We start from the raw sequence: 25,992 nt of genomic DNA on the forward strand, positions 1-25,992 counted from the left end.
GGCTGCAGGGGAGCAGCTTCCTCAGGGAGCCCTCCCACTCCTCACACAGGGTCTGCTTCAGGCCCAGGCCACACCAGGGACAAAGGCAGTCACGACAGCCCTGAACCCCTGGCCATAGGACCCAGAGCCCCAGTCAATCCCCACTGCGAGCCACTGTGAGCACTCCTCATCTTGCCCGCCTCTGAAGGGGCCAGTTTAGTTCTTTTCCTTCTCCTTGCTGCCTGTCTGGAACCGGCCTTTGGCAGCTCCCATCTGGTGGTCAAAGGACCTTGGGCTGTAAGATAGGAAAAGGCTGAGCTCTGTTGTTGGACACATTCTGGGGGCCTCCAGGTACCAAGCAGGAGGATCAAACCTTCCCAGGGACCAGCATCTTTCCTTAACAAAACCATGTCGCACGACCCTCAGGAGCCTACTCCATGGGCATGGGGCAGCCACAGAACCAGCTTTGGCCTCGGTGTGCCCTCGGTCAGCTCGTGGTCTGGGAAGGGATCATATACACTAGCAAAGTCACAGCCTCACACTTACATATGGACACACCCACACATACTCCCACACGTGCACACACACACACATGCACGCACACACACACCAAAGGATGCTTCTGTTTTGACACCAGACTAGCACATCTTGGAATCTTCTTATGGAAATACCAACAGTAAACATGGAAAGTAGAAATAAAACACACACCCAGGATGATTCCTAATTAGCGGAAACAGCCCTAGTCTAGATCCAGAGACCCTGGAGGGACAGGAACGTGGTGCGGGTCAAATCCCCCATTGTCCAGTGAGGGTCATGGGCTGCCCAAGGCCACACAGCTCACTGCCCTGTGCCGTGTCCAATCCCCTTGCAGGCTCCCTCAGCTCATGCTCAAGTCACACAGGCTAGCCCAGGCCTGCCCTGTCAACACCGACCCACAAAGAGGCTCACATAATGCTCCCTCCCAGGGGCACAGCAGCCTCGGCTTTGCTCTGAGGTGGGGCCTTCGTGGCCTGAAAGCCAATGTGGCCAACCTTCAATCTGTCCCCCGTATCACCATCTGCTTTTGGAGACCCAGGGCAGGAAGCTGAAGCCTTATGTAGGAAAATAAGGGCTGTTCCCACAGCAGCCCTGGGGACCAGCTCTCCTCTTCACTTTATGTATTATTTCATTTTTAATCACAGAATCAAGGTAGCAGAGCCTCTCAGGCTGAGCCAGAAAATAATCAACTTTTTAATTTGATTTTTTGTTCTCCCAAAGGAGAGCAAGGGACTCCAGGGGCTCCATGAGGCCTGGACCTTGGCGATGTGGTTGGATCCTCCAACCTATAGACGCTTGACTCCAGCCTGCCTGGCTTACCATGTACAGTGGGGTGACCTCCACAGGCCCCGGTTTCCCTCTCTGTGAAATGAGCGGTTGGCCCAAAGCTTCCTCTCAGGTCCCTTCCAGCACCAAACCTCTCTGAGCTCTGAGCAGTCCTCACTGCAGATGCACGGCTTTGCAGGTTCTCTGGCCTCTCTTCCATTTCTGAGCTTTCATCTTTTTCTGTAATGGTATAAAAATATCCTCCTTACCTCCCTGTCCCTGATTCTATCGCCAGTCTGTGGCTGTCCAGGGATGGGGTGGGGAGGGTCTCTTCCTGCCTCTCTCAGTTCTTTTCTGTCCCAATTGGCTTTCCCCTTCTTTCCCCAAACCTCTAGCCACTAGTTATTTCCCAGAGTTTTTCCTCTGTGGCCACCCACCAGTATCATTTCTGCTCTTGTCCCTCCGTAGCTGTGCCTGGCCATCTCCTCTCCCTGCTCTCTTACCTCCTACCAAAGACCCCACATCTGACTGTCTGCAGAGTCCTGGATGTGGCCCCTGGACTTCCCATTGACTCCTCAGACTGTCCGTGTCCAATCTTCTTTCCACTCCCCACTCCCGCACCTGCCTGTCCTCCTCCCTTCCCTGCCTCAATGAATGGTGCCCCTCCTCCCCCACCTGGTCGATGCCATGGGTCCAGGCAAGTGCAAGGTCTGGCCCTGGGACCAGAAGGATGGGCCTTGACTCAGGATGAGGAAGGACCCTCTTCCTAGCTTCCCCCAAATAGCTTGATTCACCTCCCTTCTCAGTTACACTGTTCAGCTTTCTTGCTCCAAAAGGTTGGAGACAGTTACTTACTTTTGAAATTGTAGGATCTCTGTTCCTCAGACCCAAGGTGCAGAATGTCTTGGTTATGAGTTGGTGACAGAGCCCTGCCAAATCCAGATCTCCAGACTCCACCCCAGGGGTCTCCCTGGTCTGACACTGCAAGCCACGCTCCTCACCAACCTCCCAACATCGGGACTCACTGGGAGCTCCCTGGAGCTGGAAGCATGGGCTGGTTTCAGCAAGGACCTGCTGTCACTGGGCTGAGGAGTCCAGGTCACTGGTGCTGCCCCTCACAGGAAAGTCTGTGAACAATGCACTAGGTACCTTCCTGTCAGGAGATGCTCTGGGAATTCCCGGGTGGCCAGAGCCCTCCACCCTGGGTGTAGGGAAACCAACACTTAAACTAAAAGCTAGCCAGGCACGGTGGCTCACGCCTGTAATCCTAGCACTTTACAGGGCTGAGGCGGGTGGATCACTTGAGGCCAGGAGTTCAAGACCAGCCTGGCCAACATGGTGAAACCCTGTCTCTACTAAAAATATAAAATTTAGCCTGGCATGGTGGTGGGCGCTTGTAGTCCTGGCTACTCAGGAGGCTGAGGTAGGAGAATCCCTTGAGCACAGGAGGTAGAGGTTTCAGTGAGCCCAGATTGCACCACTGTACTCCAGCCTGGGCAACAGAGCAAGACTCCATCTCTAAATAAATAAATAAATAAATGCTTATTTCCAGAGAAGGAGATGGAGTGGAGCCACTTATTAAGACCCAGCCAGCAGATGCTGGTCAGCCCAGGAGGGGAGAACCAACTGGTATGCTGTATGGACTCTGAATCCTGTTCCTTGCCAGAACTGAGCCTTGCATGGCACAGAAACTTCCCAGTCCATACCAAGGATTGCTGATTGAGAAACAATCTGGCCTGCAGGCATGGGTCTGGGGCTGAGGGCTCTGGACAGCTGACTTCTGGTTGGGAAACTGATCACCCTTCTCAGTCCTGGGAGACCTTCCTTGGCAGAGGCCTGGCAGCACTTAGCACCAATGGGGGTTTATCCAGAGAGAAGTCCCAAGCACCCCTTTTTGCTCTCCTAGTGATTTAGAGCTGAGAGGAATCATCTCGTCTATCTACCTTATTTTACAAAAAAATTGAAATCCAGAGAAGTTCACCAAGCTTCCACAGTGAGAATGCACATCTTTCAATTCATTCAACAAACATTGATGAAGTATCTACCGTAATACCTCATTGTGCTGGTCATTGTTCTAGGCACAGGGACATAGCAAAAAACAGGTTAGATAAATTTTCTGAGCTTCTGGAAGCAACTCTCCAGCAGGGAGGCAGTCAATACATGGTTAAAGAGGTGGAGAAAAAAATTTTAGATAGTACTAAGTACTATGAGGAAGATAAACCAGAATGATAAAGAGAGATAATAATTGGTAGAAGCAGGAAGGAACATGCAGATATGTATGCACGGATAAGAGAGGCCTTTCTGAGGAGGTGACATCCGATCCTGAATGATAAGAACGAGTTAACCTGCAAAGGTCTGGGCACAGACCCTTGCAAGTAGAGAGAACAGCTTGTGCAAAGGCCCTGAGGTGCCACTGGCATGTCACGTTTGGGGAGAGTAAAGAGGCCTGTGTGGATTGTTCTCAGGGAGCAAGTGAGGAGAAGAGGAGAGGTAGGACCTGAGGTAGAGCAGGCGAACCTGGCCCAGATCAGTTGGGCTTTAAGGACATGGGAAGAAATTTGAAACATGTAATAAGAAGTCATTGGAGTTGTTTTTTTTTTTCTAATAGACTTTTAGAGCAGTTTTAGGTTCACAGCAAAATTGAGAGGAAAGCACAAAAAATTCCTATATACTCTCTCCCCCTACATGTATAAACTCCCCAACTATCAATGTCCCCACCAGCCTGGTACAGTTGTTAAATTTGATGAAACTACACAGACACATCATTTTGTTTATTTGTTTGTTTTTTGAGACAGAGTCTTGCTCTGTCACCAGGCTGGAGTGTAGTGGCGCAACCTTGGCTCACTGCAACCTCTGTGCCCCCCGGGGTTCAAGTGATTCTCCTGCCTCAGCCTCCCAAGTAGTTAGGATTACAGGTGCCCACCACCACGCCCAGCTAATTTTTGTATTTTTAGTAGAGATGGGGTTTCACTACGTTGGCCAGGCTGGTCTCGAACTCCTGACCTTAGGTGATCCACCTGCCTTGGCCTTCCAAAGTGCTGCGATTACAGGCATGAACCACCGTGCCCGGCCACAGACACATCATTATAACCCAGAGTTCGGAGTTTGCCTTGGGGTTTGCTCTTGGTGGCGCACATTTGATGATTTGAACAAATGTATAAAGGCATGTGTCTACCAGTACAGTAACACACAAAGTAGTTTCACTGCCCTAAAAATTCCCTGTGCTCTGCTGGTTCATCCTTTCCTCCTCTCTAGCCTATAGCAACCACACATTTTTTTACTGTCTCCATAGTTGTGTCTTTTCCAGAATATCATATAGTTGCTATCATATATATGGCCTTTTCAGATTGACTTGTTTCACTTAGTAGTATGCACTTAAGATTCCTTCATGTCTTTTCATGGCTTGACAGCTCATTTCTTTTTAGCATTGAATAATATTTCATTGTTTGGATGTACCACAGTTTATTTTTCCATTCACCCAATGAAGGACATCTTCCAAGTTTTGGCAATTATGAATAAAGCTACTATCAACATCTGTGTGCAGGTTCTTGTGTGGACATAAGTTTCCAGCTCATTTGGGTAATTACCAAGGAGCATGATTGCTGGATCATTTGATAAAAGTATGGTTAGTTTTGTAAGAAACTGCCAAACTATCTTCCAAAGTGGCTGTGCCATTTTGCATTCCCACCAGCAATGAGTGACAGTTTCTGTTGCTCTGCCTGTTGCTTCATCAATGTTTGATGTTGTCAGTGTTTTGGATTTTGGCCATTCTAATAGTTATGTAGTGATAGTTTATTGTTGTTCCCCACTGACATATTCCTTAATGACATATGATGGTTAGCATCTTTTTTTTTTTTTTTTTTTTTTTTTTTTTTTGATCTATCGCCCAGGCTGGAGTACAATGGTGTGATCTCGGCTCACTGCAAGCTCCACCTCCCGGGTTCACACCATTCTCCCGCCTCAGCCTCCTGAGTAGCTGGGACTACAGGCACCCGCCACCACACCTGGCTAATTCTTTTGTATTTTTAGTAGAGACGGGGTTTCACCGTGTTAGCCAGGATGGTCTCGATCTCCTGACCTCGTGATCCGCCCGCCTTGGCCTCCCAAAGTGCTGGGATTACAGGCTTTAGCCACCGCACCTGGCCAATGGTTAGCATCTTTTTTTGGTTTTGTTTTTTGTTTTGTTTTTTTGAGACGGATTTTCACTCTTGTCGCCCAGGCTGGAGTGCAATGGCGTGATCTTGGCTCACTACAGCCTCTGCTTCCTGGGTTCAAGTCATTCTCCTGCCTCAGCCTCCCAAGTAGCTGGGATTATAGGCACCCACCACTGCACCTGGCTAATTTTTTGTATTTTTAGTAGAGACGGGGTTCGGGCCTGTTGGCCAGGCTGCTCTCGAACTCCTGGCCTCAGGTGATTCACCCGCCTCGGTCTCCCAAAGTGCTGGGATTACAGGCATGAGTCATCGCGCCTGGCCGGTTAGCATCTTTTTATATGCTTTCTTGCCATCTGTATATCTTCTTTGGTGAGGTATCTGTTCAGGTCTTTTGCCCATTTTTAAATTGGGTGGTTAGTTTTCTTATTGTTGAACTTTATGAGTTCTTCAGGCCAGGCACAGTGACTCACACCTGTAATCCCAGTACTTTGGGAGGCTAAAGCAGGAGGATAACCTGAGGCAGGAGTTCAAGATGGGCCTGCAACCCATCTACAAAAAATACAAAACTTAGCTGGGCACAATGGTGCACCCCTGTAATCCCAGCACTTTGGGGGGCTGAGGTAGGAGGATCACTTGAGCTCAGGTGGTTGAGGCTATAGTGAGCCATGATTGTGCCACTGCACTCCAGCCTGGGCAACAGAGTAAGACCCTGTAAGACCCTGCTTCAAAAATTCGGAAAAAAAAAAAAAAAAGAAAGAAAGAAAGAAAAAAGAGTTATTTGTATATTTTGAATAACAGTTCTTTATCAGCTATGTCTTTTCCAAATATTTTCTCCCTGTCTGTGGCTTTTCTCATTCTCTTGACAGTGTCTTTTTCTTTTTCTTCTTGAAAGGTATGACTGAGGGAATGACAGTGTCTTTTGCAGAGCAGGGGTTAATTTTAATGAAGTCTAACTTTATATCAATTATTCCTTTCATGGGTCAAAAAATGTCATTGCCAAACTCAAGATGATCTATGTTTTCTACTATGTTCTCTTTTTGGAGTTTCATAGTTTTGTGTTTTATACATAGGTGTATGATCCATTTTGAGTTAATTTTTGGAGAGTTTTGATTAACGGAATATGTTTTCTGATTAAAGTTTGTCACAGACCACTGTTGAATCTGAGGATGGAGAATGGGAGCAGGAGGAGGCAGTTGCAGTTGCCCTGGCAGGTGATGGAGAGTCACGAATGGATATAAAATGTGTTTTGGAAGTGAGACCAAGACACCTGCTGGGGACTGACTCTGAGAGATGTGGGATAGGAAGGAATTAAGAATGTGCCCTGGCCGGGCACAGTGGCTTATGCCTATAATCCCAGCACTTTGGGAGACCGAGGTGGGCAGATCACCTGAGGTTAGGAGTCCGAGACCAGCCTGGCCAACATGGTGAAACCCTGTCTCTATTAAAAATACAAAAATTAGCCGGGTGTTGTGGCATGTGCCTGTAATCCCAGCTACTCAGGAGGCGGAGGCAGGAGAATCGCTTGAACCTGGGAGGTGGAGGTTGCAGTGAGTTGATATCTCACCATTACACTCCAGCCTGGGCAACAGAGCAAAACTCCGTCTCTAATAATAATAATAATAATAATAATAATAATAATAATAGCAACAACAATAAGCCCCAGGGCCGGGCGCGGTGGCTCATGCCTGTAATCTCAACAGTTTGGGAGGCCGAGGTGGATAGATCACCTGAAGTCAGGAGTTTGAGACCAGCCAGACCAACATGGTGAAACCCCACCTCCACTAAAAATATAAAATTAGCCAGGTGTGGTGGCACATGCCTGTAATCCCAGTTGCTTGAGAGGCTAAGGCAGGAGAATTGCTTGAACTTGGGAGATGGAGGTTGCAGTGAGCTGAGATCACGCCATTGCACTCTAGCCTGGGCAACAAGAGCAAAACTCTGTCTCAAAAACAAAACAAAAACAGAAACAAAAAACAACAGAATGAGCCCCAGGTCTGGAGGCCTGGCTGGGTGTACTGAGATGAGAACAGGTGGCAGTGGAAGGGCATTCGGGTAGATGGTTCTGGTGCCCAATGGAGAGGCCAGGCTTGCGGTGGGAGCCTGGGAAACAGCTGTGAATGGCTGGCATGTAAAATGGCACTTGGTATAGAGGAGAAGAGAGAAGCAGGCTCTTTCTATGACCTCTGGCTGTTTGCAACACGCAGTTCACACCCTGGGAACCTTCTGGCCAGGGGTTGGAGAGAGAGTGAGACACAATTAATTCACCGTACTGACTGGGTGTGGGCCAGGGCAAGGGGGATCAGTAGGGGCGGACTGAGGGCAAAGCCCTCAGGCCTATTATCCCTCTGCAAACTCAGACCTCTTTCCTGAATGTAGATTTCCAATGGGTTCAAGAATTTTGCTGGGGAAATAAAATAATTGGGCAATCAGCCAGAAGAAAGCGAATGTGGATTGGGAGACTGTTTACAATGGACTGTTGCCTCCTCAGGAGGGAGGGCAGCCCCGTCCTTTGTCATGCAGAGGAAGGAGCCTGGCCTCCTAGGCCTGTGGGTGGGTGGGGATGGGGGATCTGGCTGGTCTGCAGGGTGTGATAGGGCCCAAAAGGTCAGGAATTGTGAAGTCATCCTGAAGCCAGATCTGCTGTCCTGGAGGGCAGGAGGGGGCGGGGAATGGGAGAGCGAGAGGAAGCTCACCATCCTGACGGAGGGCCCAGCCCTGGGACTGAACTTGAGGACATGATGCAGGGAGGAGGCAGATGAGGAGTGGGACCTTGTGCCCTCGGGCACCATCCTGCCCCTGATAGGCCAGGATATGACCCCAACCAGAGGCCAGGTTGCCAGGTGAGGGCCATGGGAAAACACGGGGGTCAGAAGTCATCCTGGGGCCTCCATGGGTGGGGCAAGCTGGACTCAGGCCTGGGCTCTGAGGTCAGCAAAGCTATGAGTCAAGGAGTGGAGTGGCTTCTAAGTCAGAGCCTAGCATCTGGGGTCTCCAGGGTGGCTTTTGTCCCCTCCCTGGGCAGGGGCAGACACTACTGAGAGTGCTCAGGAAATGCCAAAGGCCAGTCCAGGTGTCTTGGGCTGCTCCAACCCACACCATCAACCTCCCTGACCCCAGGCCTGGGGACCCATGTGGTTTCCAGACATGCCCTGTGTGGGCCCTCACTGTTGTCCTTGAGTAGCTGAGACTCCCATGGAGGACAGTGGGGAACGAGGCAGGAATAAAGACCCATGTTTCAGGTCATCCAGCCCCTTCCTGGCAAGAGTGAGTTCTGAATTCAGTCTCCAGTGTGTCACTCACCAGCTGTGTGGCCCTGGACAAGTCGCTGACCCTCCCTCTGATAGGCCGTCCACAAGTCAGTTGGTGAAGCCGGGAGAGGCTGGATTCCGAAAGAGGGCGAGGGAGGATGCTTCGCAGCCAGGTCCCAACAGCTGATGGTGGCTGGACCTTGTTGCCCAAGATGGCTCCGTGTGGTTGGCTGGCACGCAGGTAATCCTCACTACGTGCTCGGGGCATAGATAGAATTGATGCCCCCATCTCATAGACAAGGAAGCTGAGGCACTGGCAGATGATGAATTCGTCCAAGGTCACCCAGCTAGGATTGCTCCTCCCCTGCCCCCCATAGTGCTCTCGTTAACAATCTGCAACCTTGGGCAAGGATCTTAGATGCTCTGGGCCTCCTTTATGAAATGTCAACAATGCCTTCCTCCCAGGGCATGGCGGACAGTGAAGGAGAAAAGGAGAGAGAAGTGACACGAGGGGAGAAACCAGGCTTCCTGAAGGTGACTGAGGAACCACTGCAAGGGCAGCTCGGGCACCTGCGGGTTCCGGAGCTCGCCTTTGAGGAATGCCTGCCTGTCCCAGGTCCCTGCAATGCACCTGTACTTCCTGTTGTTGAGGTTGCCCCTGTCTCCTCAGGTTCATTCAGGATACTGAAAAGGGGCAAAATCATCAACAAATATTTGCTTAAGTAATTGAAGAGAAAAGGAGGCCGGAAGAGGAGTTTATGGAGATGAAAGGCTTCTAGAAGTTCCTTCTTCAAGGCAAGATGTGAGGACAGGGACTGGTTTATGTGAGTGTTTTCCTTTTTGAACCTTTTTTTTTTTTTTTTTTTTTTTGAGACAAGGTCTCCCTCTATTGCCCAAGTTGGAGTGTAGTGATGCGATCTTGGCTCATTGCAATCTCTGCCTCCTGGGTTCAAGCGATTCTCATGCCTCAGCCTCCCAAGTAAGCTGGAATTACAGGCACCTGCCATCACACCTGGCTGATTTTTTGTATTTTTAGTAGAGACAGGGTTTTACCATGTTGCCCATGCTGGTCTCGAACTCCTGACCTCAGGTGATCTGCTCACTTTGGCCTTCCAAAGTGCTGGGATTACAGGTGTGAGCCACTGCACCTGGCCTTCTTTGTCATTTATCAATCCTGGAAAGTCTTTTCTTTGAAAAGGGAAAGGAGATGTTTTTGGACGGAGCCACTGGGAAGCAGCAGCTTTCAGGAGGTGTGGAAGGAGGGAAAGTCGAGGCCAAAGTGTCCAGCTGTGGAGAGAGTGGCAGGAGCAGCCGTCAATCATGAAATCACTTTTACTCTGGCACAAGGTAGTGTGCACGCTGATGCTGCCACAGAGATGTGGTGGAATCAAAACACCGTCTAGGTGTTTTCCTCAGCAGGAAGTGGTTCACTGATAGGCAGAGCTGAGGTATTACTTAAGCCACAAAGAGAACAAACAAACCAAGCCTCACTGCATGAGCCTGAGCAGATGGGGGCAGCTCCCCACACACAGGCAGGCCTGGATCTAGGGAGATCAGGAAGCCAGTGGCACCCACTTCATCTGCCAGGGGACAACTTGCTTCTGTTGCTGCTGGGTGGTGTTGAAACGCTGGGCTGGACTGTGGTTGCTCAGGCAGGAGACAGACGTCCCATTGAGGCCCTGGGGCTAGGAGGGCAGAGTGTTGGTGGGATAGGTCCCTAAATAAAGGGGATATAGGTCCTCTTATAATATCCACCTCCAGCTCTCTGCATGCCTGAGGGTATTTCCTGAAAAGTTTGTATACAATGACTGCAAATAATCAAAATGAGTAACTGTAGAAGAAAATCAGAGGTGTAAATACTAGAAACGAGGAGTAGAATTATCACTATTAATTAGCAAATGACTTTTTTTCCTTCCCACGAAAGCAAACAAATCCATCTCTACACACTCTACTTCTGCATGGTTTTGAATTTTAAATAAATGGAATCATATTCATCTTTCATGTCTGGCTTCTGTTCAATGTTCTGTTTGTGACATTTGCCAATGTTGTAGACAGTTTTGGTTCATTTTCTTTGCCACAAATTATTCCATAAGACTACACTACATTTTATTTGTGCTTTACAGTGTTGATGGATATTTTTGGTGAGTTGCTTCAGTTTGGACTCTTATAAACAATGCTGCTGTATCATCAATCTTATGCATGCATTTCCAACTGAATGAAATGACTGTGCCTTTTTTCTTTCTTTCTTTCTTTTTTGAAATGGAGTCTCACTCTCTTGCTCAGGCTGGAAGTGCAGTGGCATGATCTCGGCTCACTGCAACCTCTGTGCCGCACCCCCCGGGGTTCAAGCGATTCTTTTGCCTCAGCCTCCTGAGTAGCTGGGATTACAGGCGCCCGCTGCCAGGCCAGCTAATTTTTGTAATTTTAATAGAGATGGGCTTTCACCATGTTGGCCATGCTGGTCATGAACTCCTGACCTCAGGTGATTCGCTTGCCTTGGCCTCCCAAAGTGCTGGGATTAGAGGCGTGAGCCACTGTGCCTGGCCCCTTTTTGTTTTTAAGAGACAGGGTCTTGCTCTGTTGCCCAGGCTGCTATATTGCAGTGATACAATCATGGCTCACTGTAGCCTAGAACTCCTGGGCTCAAGCAATCCTCCCACCTCAGCCTCCCGAGTAGCTGAGAGTACTACAGGTATGTTCTACCACACCTGGCTGATTTTTTTATAGTAGACATGAGGTCTTGCTATGTTGCTGAGGCTGGTCTTGAACTCCTGGCCTCAAACCATCCTTACACCTCAGCATCCCAAAGTGTTGGGATTATAGGCATGAGCCGTGGTGCCTGGCCACTGGGTCTTAAGTTTACGTGGTATCTTGAACTGTAGTAAATACTGCCGAGTTCTCTATGTGGTGTAGCACTTTACGCTCTCACCAGTGATATTTGAGGGTTCTCACTGCTCCAGATATTCATCAAATTGGTTTTACTCAACATCCATTATTATTATTATTATTTAGAAACAGGGTCTCACTCTGTCACCCAGGCTGGAGTGCCGTGGCACAATCATAGCTAACTGCAGCCTTAAACTCCTGAGTTCAAGTGATCCTCCTGTCTTAGCCTCCTGAGTAGCCAGGTGCATACCACCACACCTGACTAATTTAAAAAATTTTTTTGTAGAGATGGGGGTCTTGCTATGTTGCCCGGGCTGGTCTTGAACTCTTGGCTTCAAGCAATCCTTCTGCCTTGGACCCTCAAAGTGCTGGAATTTAAGGCGTGAGCCACCATGCCTGGCCTGTTCTCAATTTTTTTTTTTTTGGTCACCTAGGCTGGAATGCAGTGGTGTGATCTCGGCTCACTGCAACCTCTGCCTCCTGGGTTCAAGCGATTCTCCTGCCCCAGCCTCCCAAATAGCTGGGATTACAGGAGCATGCCACTATGCCCAGCTAATTTTTGTATTTTTAGTAGAGACAGGGTTTCACTATGTTGGTCAGGCTGGTCTCGAACTCTTGACCTCGTGATCTGCCTGCCTCAGCCTCCCAAAGTGCTGGGATTACAGGCGTAAGCCACCGCACCCAGCCCGTTCTCTATTTTTAAAAACTTCTATTATGGATTCTTCCTTACCATGATAAAATGTATTTAGCTCAACCATAAAGCTCATACTCAATGGGTAAATAGTAAAGGAGTCCTATTAAAACCAGGAATAAAACAATGCTATCCACTATCATCACTTTTATTGAATATTGTTCTAGAAAAGCTACTAACTAATGGAGTTAGACATAGAAAAAAAAAATCCCAGAGGAATAAACTTTGAAAAAGAGGAATTAAATTATTAGTAGCAAATATTAAGATTTTGTACCTAGAAAATGCAAGACATCAACTAAGAACTATTACAAACAATAAGAAGTTCCAGTAAAGTCTTCTGTGTACCAATTTTGAACTCAGTTTACTGGAATGTCTTATTGTTTGTAAGAAATTTGAAGAAGACTTCTATGTACCAATTGGTACCATAGCCTCAAATCTTCAGGCTGGGCACAGTGACTCATGCCTGTAATCCCAGCACTTTGGGAGGCCTAGGCTGGTGGATCACTTGAGGTCAGGAGTTCAAGACCATGAAACCCTGTCTCTACTAAAAATAAAAAACAGCCAGGTGTGGTGGTGTGTGCCTGTAATCCCAGCTACTCAGAGGCTGAGGCAGGAGAATCACTTGAACCTAGGAGGTGGAGGTGGCAGTGAGCAGAGATCGTGCCACTACACTCCAGCCTGGGTGACAGAGTGACTCTGTCTCCAAAAAAAAAAAAAAAAGAAAAAGAAATCAAGTCTTTAATGACACAAACAACACTTAAGCAGTGTGATGGTATAAAAAAAAATTCCATCTTCAATACAAATTAAAAGCAAACTACCTAGGAGATGATTTAACAAATTATATATAAGATGTTTTAACAAGTTATATACAAGACATAAGACAAACAATGAGGAAAGGCAAACTGTGTTCTTAGATGAGAAAATGCCAATGCTTCCTAATCTGTGAATTTAAAATAATTCATAAAAACATTAGAGTATGACTAAAAAACAGCATAAACAAAGTATAAAACACAAATTATACATGGGAGAAATATTTGCAATGCATATAACAGAGAAAAGGCTAATGTCCCTGATATATAAAGAGTGTCTACAAATCAGTAAGAAAAAACAACTTAATAGGAAATTGACACAAGATATGAACAAACAGTTCTCAAAAGCAGAAATATAAGCTGAGCATGATGGCACACACCTATGTTCCCAGTTTCTCCAGAGGTTGAGACAGGAGAATTACTTGTGCCCAGGAGTTCGAGGCTAGTCTGGGCAACACAGCAAGACTTCCTCTCTATGAAGTATAAAAAGTTTTGTCTGGGCACGGTGGTTCATGTCTGTAATCCCAGCACTTTGCGGGGCTGAGATGGGCAGATCACCTGAGGTCAGGAGTTTGAGACCAGCCTGGCCAACATGGTGAAACCCCATTTCTACAAAAAATACAAAAATTAGCCAGGCGTGGTGGTGGGTGCCTGTAATCCCAGCTACTTGGGAGGCTAAGACAGCAGAATCTCTTGAACCCCAGAGGAGGAGAATCTCTTGAACCCAGGAGGTGGAGGTTGCAGTGAGCTGAGATCCTGCCATTGCACTCCAGCCTAGGCAACACAGTGAGACTCTATCTCAAAATAGCAACAACAACAACAACAACAATAATAATAATAATTCAGCTGGGTGTGGTGGTGCACATCTGTGGTTCCAGTTACTCAGGAGACTGAGGCGGGAGGATCCCTTGAGCCCAGAAGGTTGAGGCTGCAGTGAGCTGAGATGGCACCACTGCACTCCAGGCTGGACAACAGAGTGAGACCCTGTCTCAAAAAATAAATAAATAAAGATAAAATAGAAATGTGCAGATAAGGAACAAAAAGAGACTGACATTCTTCCATATTCCCTTTCCTATCTTTTGAAAGTTGTGCTATTTGTATTAATTACAAACAAAAACAAAACAATTCAGTTTCAACACCAGAGGACAAAAAAGAAAAAGGAAACAAAAAAAAAAAAAAAAGAGAAAAAGGAAAAAAAGAAACAATGCTAACACACAATTTAAAAAATTTAAACATTTAAAAAATTAAGAGAGACTCCTACTATTTATTGAGCACCTAGTGTGTACCAGGAGGCTGTGCTAGGCACTCTGTAGACATCTCGATTAACATAAACACTGCAAGAAAAATACATTATTCCCATTTTATAGGTGGAAACGTATTGAAGAATGTGGAAAACCTGCCAGTGGCTGGGTGTGGTAGCTCACACTTGTAATCCTAGCACTTTGGGAAGCCAAGGCAGGAGAATGACTTGAGGCCAAGAGTTCAAGACCAACCTGGCCAACATAGTGAGACCCCTGTCTCAGAAAAAAAATTTAAAAATATGGCCAAGCGTGGTGGCTCATGCTTGCAATCCCAGAACTTTGGGAGGCCAACGGGGGGCAGATCACTTGAGGCCAGGAGTTTGGGACCAGACTGGCCAACACGGTGAAACCCCAGTATCTACTAAAAATACAAAAAATTAGTCAGGCATGGTAGCAGGCGCCTGTAATCCCAGCTACTCAGGAGGCTGAGGCAGGAGAATTGCTTGAACCCAGGTGGCGGAGGTTGCAGTGAGCCAGGATCACACCATTTCACTCCAGCCTGGGCAACAAGTGTGAAACTCCCTCTCAAAAAAAATAAATAAAAAAGAAAAATTAAAAAAATTAATTTGAAAAAGTAAAAGAAAACCTGCCAGAGGCCACACAGCTAGTAAATGTGAGTGGCATAGCAAGGTTTGAGCTCGCTCCTGCCAAGAAGGGTGTCATGCTGGACCCCCAAGCAGGCAAGCTGGGAGGGTACCACCTTGGAGAGACCAAAGAAAAGACCCAGAGACAGCAGGCGAGACATGAGCTTTATTCAAGGGACTTACGCACAGGGGGAAGTCCAGGAGAGGCAGTTGGACAGGAGCAACCGCTGCTATTTGTGAAAAGCATGCAAGTTATGTAGAAATCTTTACATTGCAACTTTTGTTTGTTTGGTTGGTTGGGTTTTTTTGAGACAGAGTCTCACTCTGTTACTCAGGCTGGAGTGCAGTGGTGCAATCTCAGCTCACTGCAACCTCTGCCTCCCGGGTTCAAGCGCATCTCCTGTCTCAGCCTCCCGAGTAGCTGGGACTACAGGTGTCCTCCACCAAGCCCAGGTAATTTTTGTACTTTTAGTAGAGTCAAGGTTTTGCTATGTTGGCCAGGCTGGGCTCGAATTCTTGACCTCAAGTAATCCGCCCACCTTGGCCTCCCAAAGTGCTGGGATTATAGGTGTGAGCCACCACGCCCAGCCCAAAACCTTCACATTGCAACTTCCATCTAGCAACCTCTACTTAGCAGCCTCCACCTACCTCAAAACAATGGACCTCTGTTCCTTGTACAGACTGTGTTCCAAGTAACGGGCCAGGGGCCTGATGTTCTTCATAGTTAAACGGAATTAAACATCCAAGTTGGCCGTTCCCAGGGTCCATAGCTTGGAACATTGAACAAACATCACCAAGAGACAGAAGGTCCTTGCCTGGCCATGCTTGAGTTGTTGGTGTCTGGCAAGATGTGCCCACCATACAAAGGCGCTGGATGAACTAAAACGCATCCCTATTCCTGGTTTGTTTCCCACTCTCCTCAGCCCAGATGGAGCCCCAGGGAAGGCCCCCCATGAGGCCAGAGTCTGAGCTACTCTGGGAGAACAGGAAGGGCCCATACAGGGGGTGCCTGGAACCACCAAGGAGCCACATGGGCCCCCAGGCCTGGGGTCAGGGAGGTTGATGGTGTGGGTTGGGGCAGCCCAGGACACCTGGACTGGCCTTGGGGCATTTCTTGAGCACTCTCAGAAGTATCTGCCCCTTCCCAGGAAGGGGGCAAAAGCCACCCTGGAGACCCCAGATGCTGGGCTCTGACTTAGAAACCACTCCACTCCTGGACTGTTAGCTTCGCTGACCTCAGAGCCCAGGCCTGAGTCCAGCTCGTCCCCATCCATGGAGGCCCCAGGATGACCTCTGACCCCTACGTTTTCCCACGGCCCTTACTTGGCAACCTGGCCTCTGGTTGGGGTCACATCCTGGACCACCAGGGGCAGGAGCGTGGCCAAGGGCACAGGGCCCCACTCCTCATCTACCTTCCTACCTGGGCCCTCTCCCCCTCTCCCCAGCATGGCCAGCCCACTGCCCTCCAGTGCCCTTAGTTCTGGGCCCAGGGCCAGGTACAAATGTGCTCTGAGTCAGGGTAGGGATCACTCATTCCCTTGCCCTGCTCTCCTCCCATAGAAGATCTGGTTCTGGGGCCAGTTTACCATCTCAAACCCAATCTGGGCAGACCCAGGTGGGGATGGTTTGGGAAGCCAGGCTCCTTCTTCTGCATGACAAAGGGTGGGGCTGCCCTCCCTCCTGGCAACACTTCAGACCATTGTAAACAGTCTCCCAATCCACATTCGCTTTCTTTTTCTGACCTCTGGCTAGCGTTGCCAGACGTGACAAATAAGGGTGAGGTGGCTCAAGCCTATAATCCCAGCACTTTGGGAGGCCGAGACGGGTGGATCACGAGGTCATCAGATCGAGACCATCCTGGCTAACATGGTGAAATCCCGGCTCTACTTAAAAAAAAAAAAAACAAAAAACTAGCCGGGCGAGGTGGCAGGCGCCTGTAGTCCCAGCTACTCGGGAGGCTGAGGCAGGAGAATGGCGTAAATCCGGGAGGCGGAGCTTGCAGTGAGTGGAGATCCGGCCACTGTACTCCAGCCTGGGTGACACAGCGAGACTCCGTCTCAAAAAAAAAAAAAAAAGAAAAGAAAAAATAAATTAAAATATAGGACTCTGGTGAAATTTGAATGTCAGGTAGACAATGAATAATTTTTTAGTATAATTATGTCCCAAATAGTGTCTTGTATTTTATCTGGTAGCCCTACCCCTGGCTGATCACCCAATTGTTTTATTTCCCCAGCAAAACTCTTTAACCAGATCACAAATCCACATTCAGGATAGAGGTCCTCTGTCTTGGGGGATTGTCCCCCTGCCCCAGCCTAGACCTGATCACCTGGATTGAGACCACCTGACTCCCTTTAGGGCATAGGTCAAAACTAGGCTGTAAATAATTTGAGTGTGCCAAGAACTTTGTGAATTGCAAGACCTGACTTTATATGGACATTGATCATTAACTTTGTGAGCTTCAGGAAGTTGACACGTCTCTGAGCCTCAGTTTTTTTTCAGCTCAAAAATTGGGAGAGGTTGCTGTGAGCTGAGACTCCGCCATTGCACTCCAGCCTGGGCAACAAGAATGAAACTCTGCCTCAAAAGGAAAAAAAACTGGGGGAGAAGGTAGCCTGGATATTCCTTTCAACTCTAAACTTTAATTCTGTGAACAGCAGGGATGAGGGAGAGGATGAGGCTCCTTCCTTATTGGACAAAACCCCATTGGTACTAAATGCTCCCAGGCTCCCTTGCCTAGGAAGGTCTCCCCAGAACAGTGGGAAGTCTGGTTTCACAACTGGGGACCACCAGCTCAGGATCTCATGAGGCCCCAGGACCCTCTGAGCAGGGGCCCAGATGCTCATCCCTGCAGGCCAGATTGGCCCTTACATTGCCCAAGTCATTCTCGTTCCTGTCGATTGGTTGGTTGCAGCAAGGAACAAGCCTCTAGGTCCACTTACCAGCAACTGGGGGAACTGAGCCTCTTGCAGAGAATGAGAGCCCCATGTCTACTCTAGGAAATGAACTTTTTAATTTAACTGGTCAGGCCTCAACTCACATTAGGGGTTCACGACCATTGTACAGACAGCCGTAGCCAGCTGTTCACAGCCCAGACAGACTTGTCCTATCTAGACAGCCCCTCCTCCCAGCTCTGGGACCTGTCTGGCTGTGAGCTCCCAGGAGGTCCCAGGGGTGTGACCTCCCTCCCTCCTTCCCTCTCCACTCCCTACCTCCTCCCTCCACCCCAGGCTATAAAGCTGCCCAGGCTTGGCTCTCAGTACATCCAGCTGCCTAAGACCCTCCTTTAGCCATCTCGAGGGACATTCCCATTCTGCCCACCGCTCCTTCCAGGCAGTGCCATGCGACCCCTGTGGCTCTGCTGGGCACTCTGGGTGCTGCCCCTGGCCGGCTCCGGGACGGCCCTGACTGGGGAGCAGCTCCTGGGCAGCCTGCTGCAGCAGCTGCAGCTCAGCGAGGCGCCGGTACTGGACAGGGCCGACATGGAGGAGCTGGTCATCCCCGCCCACGTGAGGGCCCAATACGTGACCCTGCTGCAGCGCAGCCACGGAGACCGCTCCCGCGGCAAGAGGTTCAGCCAGAGCTTCCGAGGTGAGGCCCTTCCTCCCTGCTGCCCCTGGTCCCATGGGGCAGGTCAGATGTGTCCACTCCGGTGGTGTCAAAGGCTCCTGGCCTTGCAGAGGTCTGTGGGAGGCTGGGTGAGGGCCACGGTCTAAAGGGCAGTGAGGTGGGGCCGGGCCTGTGAGGATGGCGGGGCCTCAGCATGCAGTGGTGGACGCAGTCAGGACTCCCGGGGTCTGTTTTCATACTGCCACTGTGGTCTGAGCTCTACTTGGAGCATATTGCTTTAAAATCATCTCACAACCATTCGCTTATGTGGAACTGGGGTGTAACTATGTCTTGCCCATCTTCCAGCATTGTGAACATCAAAATGAGTCATCGTAAATAGAAGCGTGTAAATAGAAGCGCGTTTGGGTAACTGGAAAATACTGCACTTAAGTAGACTACCTGGGTTATACCTGGCTGTCAGGGGTGCAGCCTCTCACCTCCCTAGCTCCTCAGTGCGCAGAGCTAGACCCAAGGCCAGGCACCTGGGTGGATTCTGCTCCCAGCATCTCAGTTGAGGCAAACTTGCTAGCCCAGGGTCCCACGGGCGCCCCTGCATGCTGGATTGAGATGATTACTAAACAAGGCCCAAATCCAAGGGAGATTTTTAAACTGGGTTTGCCCCAGAGATAGAACAGGGGCCGGTGTCTCCTTGGCCTGGCTGCCAGCTCAGTGGCCCTGCCATCCTCAGAGTTTCCCTGGAGTCCAGGGAGGCCCTGCTGACCCTGCTCTTGTCCCCAGAGGTGGCCGGCAGGTTCCTGGCGTCGGAGGCCAGCACCCACCTGCTGGTGTTCGGCATGGAGCAGCGGCTGCCGCCCAACAGCGAGCTGGTGCAGGCCGTACTGAGGCTCTTCCAGGAGCCGGTCCCCAAGGCCACGCTGCACAGTCACCGGCGGCTGTCCCCGCGCAGCGCCCGGGCCCGTGTGACCGTCGAGTGGCTGCGCGTCCGCGACGACGGCTCCAACCGCACTTCTCTCATCGACTCCAGGTGGGGGTCGCGCGGGCGCGCAGGGCAGGGGGAGGGGGCTGTTGGGCCTGGTTTGGGGGCGGGGACGCGGGGGGCGGAGCGGGGTCCTCCGGGCCCGTCCCAGTCCCCGCCCTCACGCGGCGCTGGGTCTCTTTGTCGTGTCTCAGGCTGGTGTCCGTCCACGAGAGCGGCTGGAAGGTCTTCGACGTGACCGAGGCCGTGAACTTCTGGCAGCAGCTGAACCGGCCCCGGCAGCCGCTGCTGCTACAGGTGTCTGTGCAGAGGGAGCATCCGGGCCCACTGGCGTCCGGCACCCACAAGCTGGTCCGCTTTGCCTCGCAGGGGGCGCCGGCCGGGCTTGGGGAGCCCCAGCTGGAGCTGCACACCCTGGACCTCGGAGACTACGGGTAGGTGCTGAGGGTTAAACTGGTGAGTCGGAATAAAGAGACAGAGAGGCAATTAAATTTGTTTTGAAATGGACAACTTTTCGGAGTGCTCTGGGAATGAATGAGACAACATATACAATTCTTCCTCTGACTCTTAGGAGGTCCTCAGTAAATATCAGTTATTAATTTTCAAGTTATTTGTAGCTGTCTATCCTATATCACAAACATACAGCTTTTTGAAGTTGAGAGATGGATCATAAATCTCCATCCCAGATGCCCTCTGACCTCAGCCTTCCCAGCTGACTGCTGACCCTGCTCTCTTTGCCCACATAGAGCTCAGGGCGACTGTGACCCTGAAGCACCAGTGACCGAGGGCACCCGTTGCTGCCGCCAGGAGATGTACATTGACCTGCAGGGGATGAAGTGGGCCGATAACTGGGTGCTGGAGCCCCCGGGCTTCCTGGCTTATGAGTGTGTGGGCACCTGCCAGCAGCCCCCGGAGGCCCTGGCCTTCAAGTGGCCGTTTCTGGGGCCACGACAATGCATCGCCTCGGAGACTGCCTCACTGCCCATGATCGTCAGCATCAAGGAGGGAGGCAGGACCAGGCCCCAGGTGGTCAGCCTGCCCAACATGAGGGTGCAGAAGTGCAGCTGTGCCTCAGATGGGGCACTTGTGCCAAGGGGACTCCAGCCATAGGCGCCTGGTGTAGCCACCGAGGGACTTGACTTGTGTGTGTTTCTGAAGTGTTCTGGGGTACCAGGAGAGCTGGCGATGACTGAACTGCTGATGGACAAATGCTCTGTGCTCTCTAGTGAGCCCTGAATTTGCTTCCCTTGACAAGTTACCTCACCTAGTTTGTGCTTCTCAGGAATGAGAGTCCTTGGCCACTGGGGAGCCCTTGCTCAGTTTTCTCTATTCTTATTATTCGCTGCACTATATTCTAAGCACTTACATGTGGAGATACTGTAACCTGAGGGCAGAAACCCCAATGTGTCATTGTTTACTTGTCCTGTCACTGGATCTGGGCTAAACTCCTCCACCACTATGGACCTAAGACCTGGGGTTAAGTGTGGGTTGTGCAACCCCAATTCAGATAATAAAGACTTTGTAAAACATGAATAAAACACATTTTATTCTGTAATTTTGTAATTTTCTATTTTATTTTAATTAATTATTTTTGAGACGGAGTCTTGTTCTGTCACCCAGGCTGGAGTGCAGTGGCCGAATCTCAACTCACTGCAGCCTCCGCCTTCCAGGTTCAAGCGATTCTCATGCCTCAGCATCTTGAATAACTGGGATTGCAGGCATGTGCCACCATGCCAGGCTAATTTTTTGTATTTTTAGTAGAGATGGGGTTTTGCCATGTTGCCCACACTTGTCTGGAACTCCTGACCTCAAGTCATTCAGTAGCCTCAGCCTCCCAAAGTGCTGGGATTACAGGCATGAGCTACTGCGCCCAGCTGTAATTTTCCATTTTAATCAAAGCTCTGCAAATTGAGGAAGGAGCAGAAAGTTCTACAGAGGTTAGGTCAACCTAATTGTAAACTAAGGAAAGAGCTTGAGTTGGCCAAGACTTGGTAAAGATCTTGGTTAAGTAATACAGGAAACTAGGATTAAAATGCTTTCAGGGCCAGCACCATGGCTCACTCCTGTAATCGCAGCACTTTGGGAGGCCGAGGTGGGCGGATCACTTGAGGCCAGGAGTTCAAGACCAGCCTGGCCAACATGGCGAGACTGCGTTTCTACTAAAAATACAAAAATTAGCTGGGCATGGTGGTGTGCGCTTGTAATTCCAGCTGCTCAGGAAGTTGAGGCATGAGAATCACTTAAACCCAGGAGGCGGAAGTTGCAGTGAGCTGAGATCACACCACTGCACTCCAGCCTGGGCAACAGAGCAAGATTCTGTCTCAAAAATAAAATAAAATAAAATAAAAGTAAAATACATTCTGATTCTAGTATCTGTGGTACCTGTCTTCTCAGAATTGATACAGAAATCTTTCTGTTCTTGACACTTTGACTTTCCTGGGCATAGTGATTGGGCTTTATTTCAATCCTACTTGCATCATAATAAAACCTGTGATCAAAATAATCATCTATACTTAGAGAAGAAAATAAAGCTCCAGAGGATCTGGAATTTATAGCTATAAGAGCTGTGCAACTGGGCGCAGTGGCTCACGTTTGTAATCCTGAGGATCACCTGAGGTTGAGAGTTTGAGACCAGCCTGACCAACATGGAGAAACCTCGTCTCTACTAAAAGTACAAAATTAGCCGGGTATGGTGGCACATGCCTGTAATCCCAGCTACTCGGGAGGCTGAGGCAGGAGAATCACTTGAAGCCAGGAAGTGGAGGTTGCAGTGAGCCGAGATCACACCACTGCACTACAGCCTGAGCGACAGAGCGAGACTCTGTCTCAATAAGTAAATAAATAAATTAATTAAAAATTAAAAAATAAAACAGAGATTTTACAAACACTTCACACAACTGACATAACAAAGGTTGTGGCTATCTCAACTCACATTCCGATCCATCAAGGCCGTCTCTTGATTTTGAAATAACCTTAACCTACTCAAGAACAAATTTAGAAATCCTTTCTTTCTCTGAAATCTTTGTCAGTGGCTCCAGCATTCTAATTACCAAGACCGGAACCTTGCACTTGCCTGGACCCTGCCCCAGTGAATGGTGCCCCCACAGACCAGACATGTGGGGGCACCATTCATTGAGGCAGGGAAGGGAGGAGGACAGGCAGGTGCGGGAGTGGGGAGTGGGGAGTGGAAAGAAGATTGGACAGGGACAGTCTCAGGAGCCAACGAGGAGTCCAGGGGCCACACCCAGGACTCTGCAGATGGTCAGATGTGGAGATAAGAGAGTGGGGAGGGGGGATGGCCAGGCCCAGCTTTGGAGGGACAAGGGCAGAGATCATACTGGGTGGGGGTGGGCACAGAGGAAAAACCCTGGGAAATAACTAGTGGATAGAGGTTTGGGGAGAGAAGGGGAAGCCACATGGGACAGAAAAGAACTGAGAGAGGCAGGAAGAGACCCTCCCCACCCGACCCCTGGACAGCCACAGACTGGCGCTAGAATCAGGGACAAGGAGGTAAGGAGGAATTTTTTTTTTTTTTTTTTTTTTGGAGACGGAGTTTCACTCTTGTTGCCCAGGCTGGAGTTCAATGGCGCGATCTCGGGTCACTGTACCTCCGCCTCCCAGGTTCAAGCGATTCTCCTGCCTCAGCCTCCCTAGTAGCTGGGATTACAGGCATGTGCCACCACGCCTGGCTAATTTTGTATTTTTAGTAGAGACGGGGTTTCTCCACGCTGGTCAGGGTGGTCTCAAACTCCCGACCTCAGGTGATCCGCCTGCCTCGGCCTCCCAAAGTGCTGGTATTACAGTCATGAGCCACGGCGCCCGGCCATAAGAAGGATATTTTTATACCGTTACAGAAAAAGATGAAAGCTCAGAAATGGAAGAGGTCGGAGAACCCGCAAAGCCGTGCACGTGGGGTGAGGACTGCTCAGAACTCAGAGAGGTTTGGTGCTAGAAAGGACCTGAGAGGAAGCTTTGGTCCAACCACTCGTTTCACAGATAGGGAAACAGGGGCCTGCGGATGGGGTGGTTTGCTCCTTGATTCCAGGGCGCGCGGTCCTCCCCGAACCCAGTCTCGCTTCCTGCGCAGCGCCCAGAAGTCCCTGGCGCGGTGGGCCGGCCCTGCTCTTGCCAGCTTGCGGTCCAGTTGTAGAGGCCACCGGCTTCCTGGAAACATCTGGCTCCGGACCGGGAGGCATGCCGCGCTCTCGGAGCTGGGCTGGAGTAGGTGCCCTTGGCGGCCCTGGCTCGGGCAGTAATGGACTTGGCCCTAGGGAGCGTTGGAAATGCTGCGACCCGCCCCCACATTTTTGCCTGAACGAAGACCCTCCGGGCTTTCACGGTCCGGCCTTCTACAGCGGCGGGGGAGCCGCGGCCTCTCGCAGGGCGCTCCGCGCGGTCCCCGACTGCCCGGAGCCGAGGTGCAGGCTGAATCCTGTTGAGCTCCCCATGCTACCACCCCGCCACCTCCACCCTCCCGGGGCGGGTCTAAGAGCTCTTCGGGGAAATTCAAAGCACCACAGGGACCAACGTTTGCAGATGCTTTCCCTGAGCTGCGACCACCCTGTGCTTGGCCCAGGTCTCCCGGAGGCGTCCAGGCGTGCAGGGGGACGGAAGAGGGTGCGCCCCAACGAATCCCTTCTCGGCCTCTGGACTTGAGCTGGCCGGTCCGGGGCTTGCAGACCTCCGGGAGGACCTGCGGGGCTAAGCGACGATGAGGAGGCCAGGCCAGGGCAGAGGACCGCCGAGGGCCACCGCGGAAGGCGCAGTCGGCTGCGTCCAGGCTCGCGCCGGCGCGGGCGAAGGCTCCAAATTGGGCAAGCTGTGGACGCAGCTCTGCGCATGTGCAGGAGGCGCCGGAGTTTCACTTTGTAACTTTTAACTGGTCGGAACACGCCCCGCCTGGCTGGGTCCCGCCAGACACGCCGCCGCCGCAGGTACAGGGGACAGGGGACGTGAAGGGGGGGAATGCGCCCTCCGCCTTTCTTGGGACGTGCGGGTCCGGGTCCACGTCGGGGTGCTCCCCAAGTGTCCGGTTCCGGAACGGCTCCCAGCCTCCGCAGACACCAAAGCCCCCGACCCCAAGCAGGGGTTGACGACGCCGGATTGGGTGGGAGGAGAGGGTCAGCGCAGGGGTCGCCGCGCCCCCATTCCAGCCCTGCGTTCCTCGGGACTTCCTGGCAGCTTTTCACGACTTCCCTCTCCGAGGCTCCGGCTTTTCGCTTTCAGGGCTGGTACCTCCTTCCCCATCCCTCTCTTTGGGATTTGTCGGCGGAATCCGACCTCTCACCTAACTAGGAGCGCAGCTCTGGGCTCCTCCGACCCTAGACGAGGCCGCGCGGGGAAAGGGCCAGACGTCCGAGTCTCGTGACGCCAGGAAGGCAGAGGCCACCCTCGGGCTGTCCCTGGGTGACCACTTCCTGCAGCCTTGGCGGAGTCCTGAGGACGGAGGCTGGGGACTTGGGAACTTGGGGGGAAGGGCGGGTGCGGGACAGGTGAGGCGAGCTCTGCTAAGAAACCAAATCCGCAAAGGTTCCAGCACCTGATAAGAATAGCTACCTGAGGCCCTGGAGGGGCCTTGGTCATTCAGCCCCAGGCAGGTGGTGTCCTCTTCAAGGGCAGGGGTGGACAGCGTGGTGGACCCCCTGACCACCCCCCCCCCCCCCCACACACACACCTGTCAGGTCATCCTCAAGTCTGCTGTGCCTTCAGGGGGATATGAACGGAAGCTTCCGAGGCTCCTTTTCCCTTCACACACCCCCTTCCTTTGTTTAGTATAGGGCAAAGGTCTCTCCTAGCTGTTCATTGGGCTCTAACAGAGAAGACGTCAGGTGGGGTCCTGCCCTTGTGTTTCCCATTAGCTGGAGGGGTGACTTAAAATAAAGGCAAACAGCTTCTAATTGCTTGCTAGGGCCGGTCCTGGGCTAAGTGCTTTACAGGTGTTGTTTGGGGTCTGTGCCTCCCAACAGCCCCGTGAGAGAAAGTGATCACTCACATTTCCGGGCCATGGAAGCCAAGGCACGGAGTGGTTAGGCTGCTTGTCTGAACTGCGTGGTGCTGAGACCCTAACTCCAGCGTCTGCTCACATAATCCCTGAGCCACACTGCCTCTCGTTTCAGCCAGGGGCTGTGTCATTTCGTTTGTGCTCCAGGGTAGAGGTAAACAGTTGTCCGTGTTACTAGGTCCTGTTTGGTGTTGCCATAAGGAGAAGTTTGTACTTTACTCTGCAACCTTATTCTGCATCTGAAAGACCAGAGTTAGCTCCTGAGGCAGAAGGCTGGAGCAGCTTGTAGTTTTGCTGTGGTCATCACAGGATTGAAAGATTTGGTGATGATAAAATTACCCTGAATTTGTACGGGCCTTCTTGCAAGAACCAACAATATCCATATACTTCCTGCAACATTGTGCTGGCATTTCTAGAGCTTGTCAAGTTGGTCACCAGGCCAATCTTTGCTGCCAATGGAGACTGGGCAGTGGGTTAGCATAGGTGGTTTACTT

General features: G+C 50.7%; 3 protein-coding genes across 8 annotated transcripts in view; all 3 read left to right on the plus strand.

Moving 5' to 3' along the window:
• PYCR2 (pyrroline-5-carboxylate reductase 2) overlaps positions 1–21,049 on the plus strand; it is a 38,052-nt gene extending 17,003 nt beyond the window's left edge. The window contains exons 7-9 of the mRNA XM_073011477.1: positions 19,299–19,545; positions 19,692–19,931; positions 20,244–21,049. Coding sequence (XP_072867578.1) covers positions 19,299–19,545; positions 19,692–19,931; positions 20,244–20,261 — 505 coding nt within the window. The 3' untranslated portion in view covers positions 20,262–21,049. The remainder of the gene's footprint in view (positions 1–19,298; positions 19,546–19,691; positions 19,932–20,243) is intronic.
• Positions 16,101–19,223, plus strand: LOC140710229 (left-right determination factor 1-like). Its single transcript, XM_073011478.1, has one exon. The coding sequence runs from the start codon at positions 18,293–18,295 to the stop codon at positions 18,665–18,667; it is 375 nt and encodes a 124-aa protein (XP_072867579.1). The 5' UTR covers positions 16,101–18,292; the 3' UTR covers positions 18,668–19,223.
• Positions 21,050–24,340: 3,291 nt separating the features above from the next.
• TMEM63A (transmembrane protein 63A) overlaps positions 24,341–25,992 on the plus strand; it is a 36,418-nt gene continuing 34,766 nt past the window's right edge. For 4 of the 6 annotated variants that reach the window (XR_496366.3, XM_007988286.3, XM_073011475.1 and 1 more), the window contains exon 1: positions 24,341–24,431. The gene's annotated coding sequence lies outside the window, so the exon portion shown is untranslated. The remainder of the gene's footprint in view (positions 24,432–25,992) is intronic. The other 2 variants (XM_007988288.3, XR_005236054.2) reach the window with 2 other exon arrangements.

This window comes from Chlorocebus sabaeus, chromosome 25 (assembly GCF_047675955.1).
Source record: "Chlorocebus sabaeus isolate Y175 chromosome 25, mChlSab1.0.hap1, whole genome shotgun sequence".
NCBI classification, from domain to species: Eukaryota; Metazoa; Chordata; class Mammalia; order Primates; family Cercopithecidae; genus Chlorocebus; species Chlorocebus sabaeus.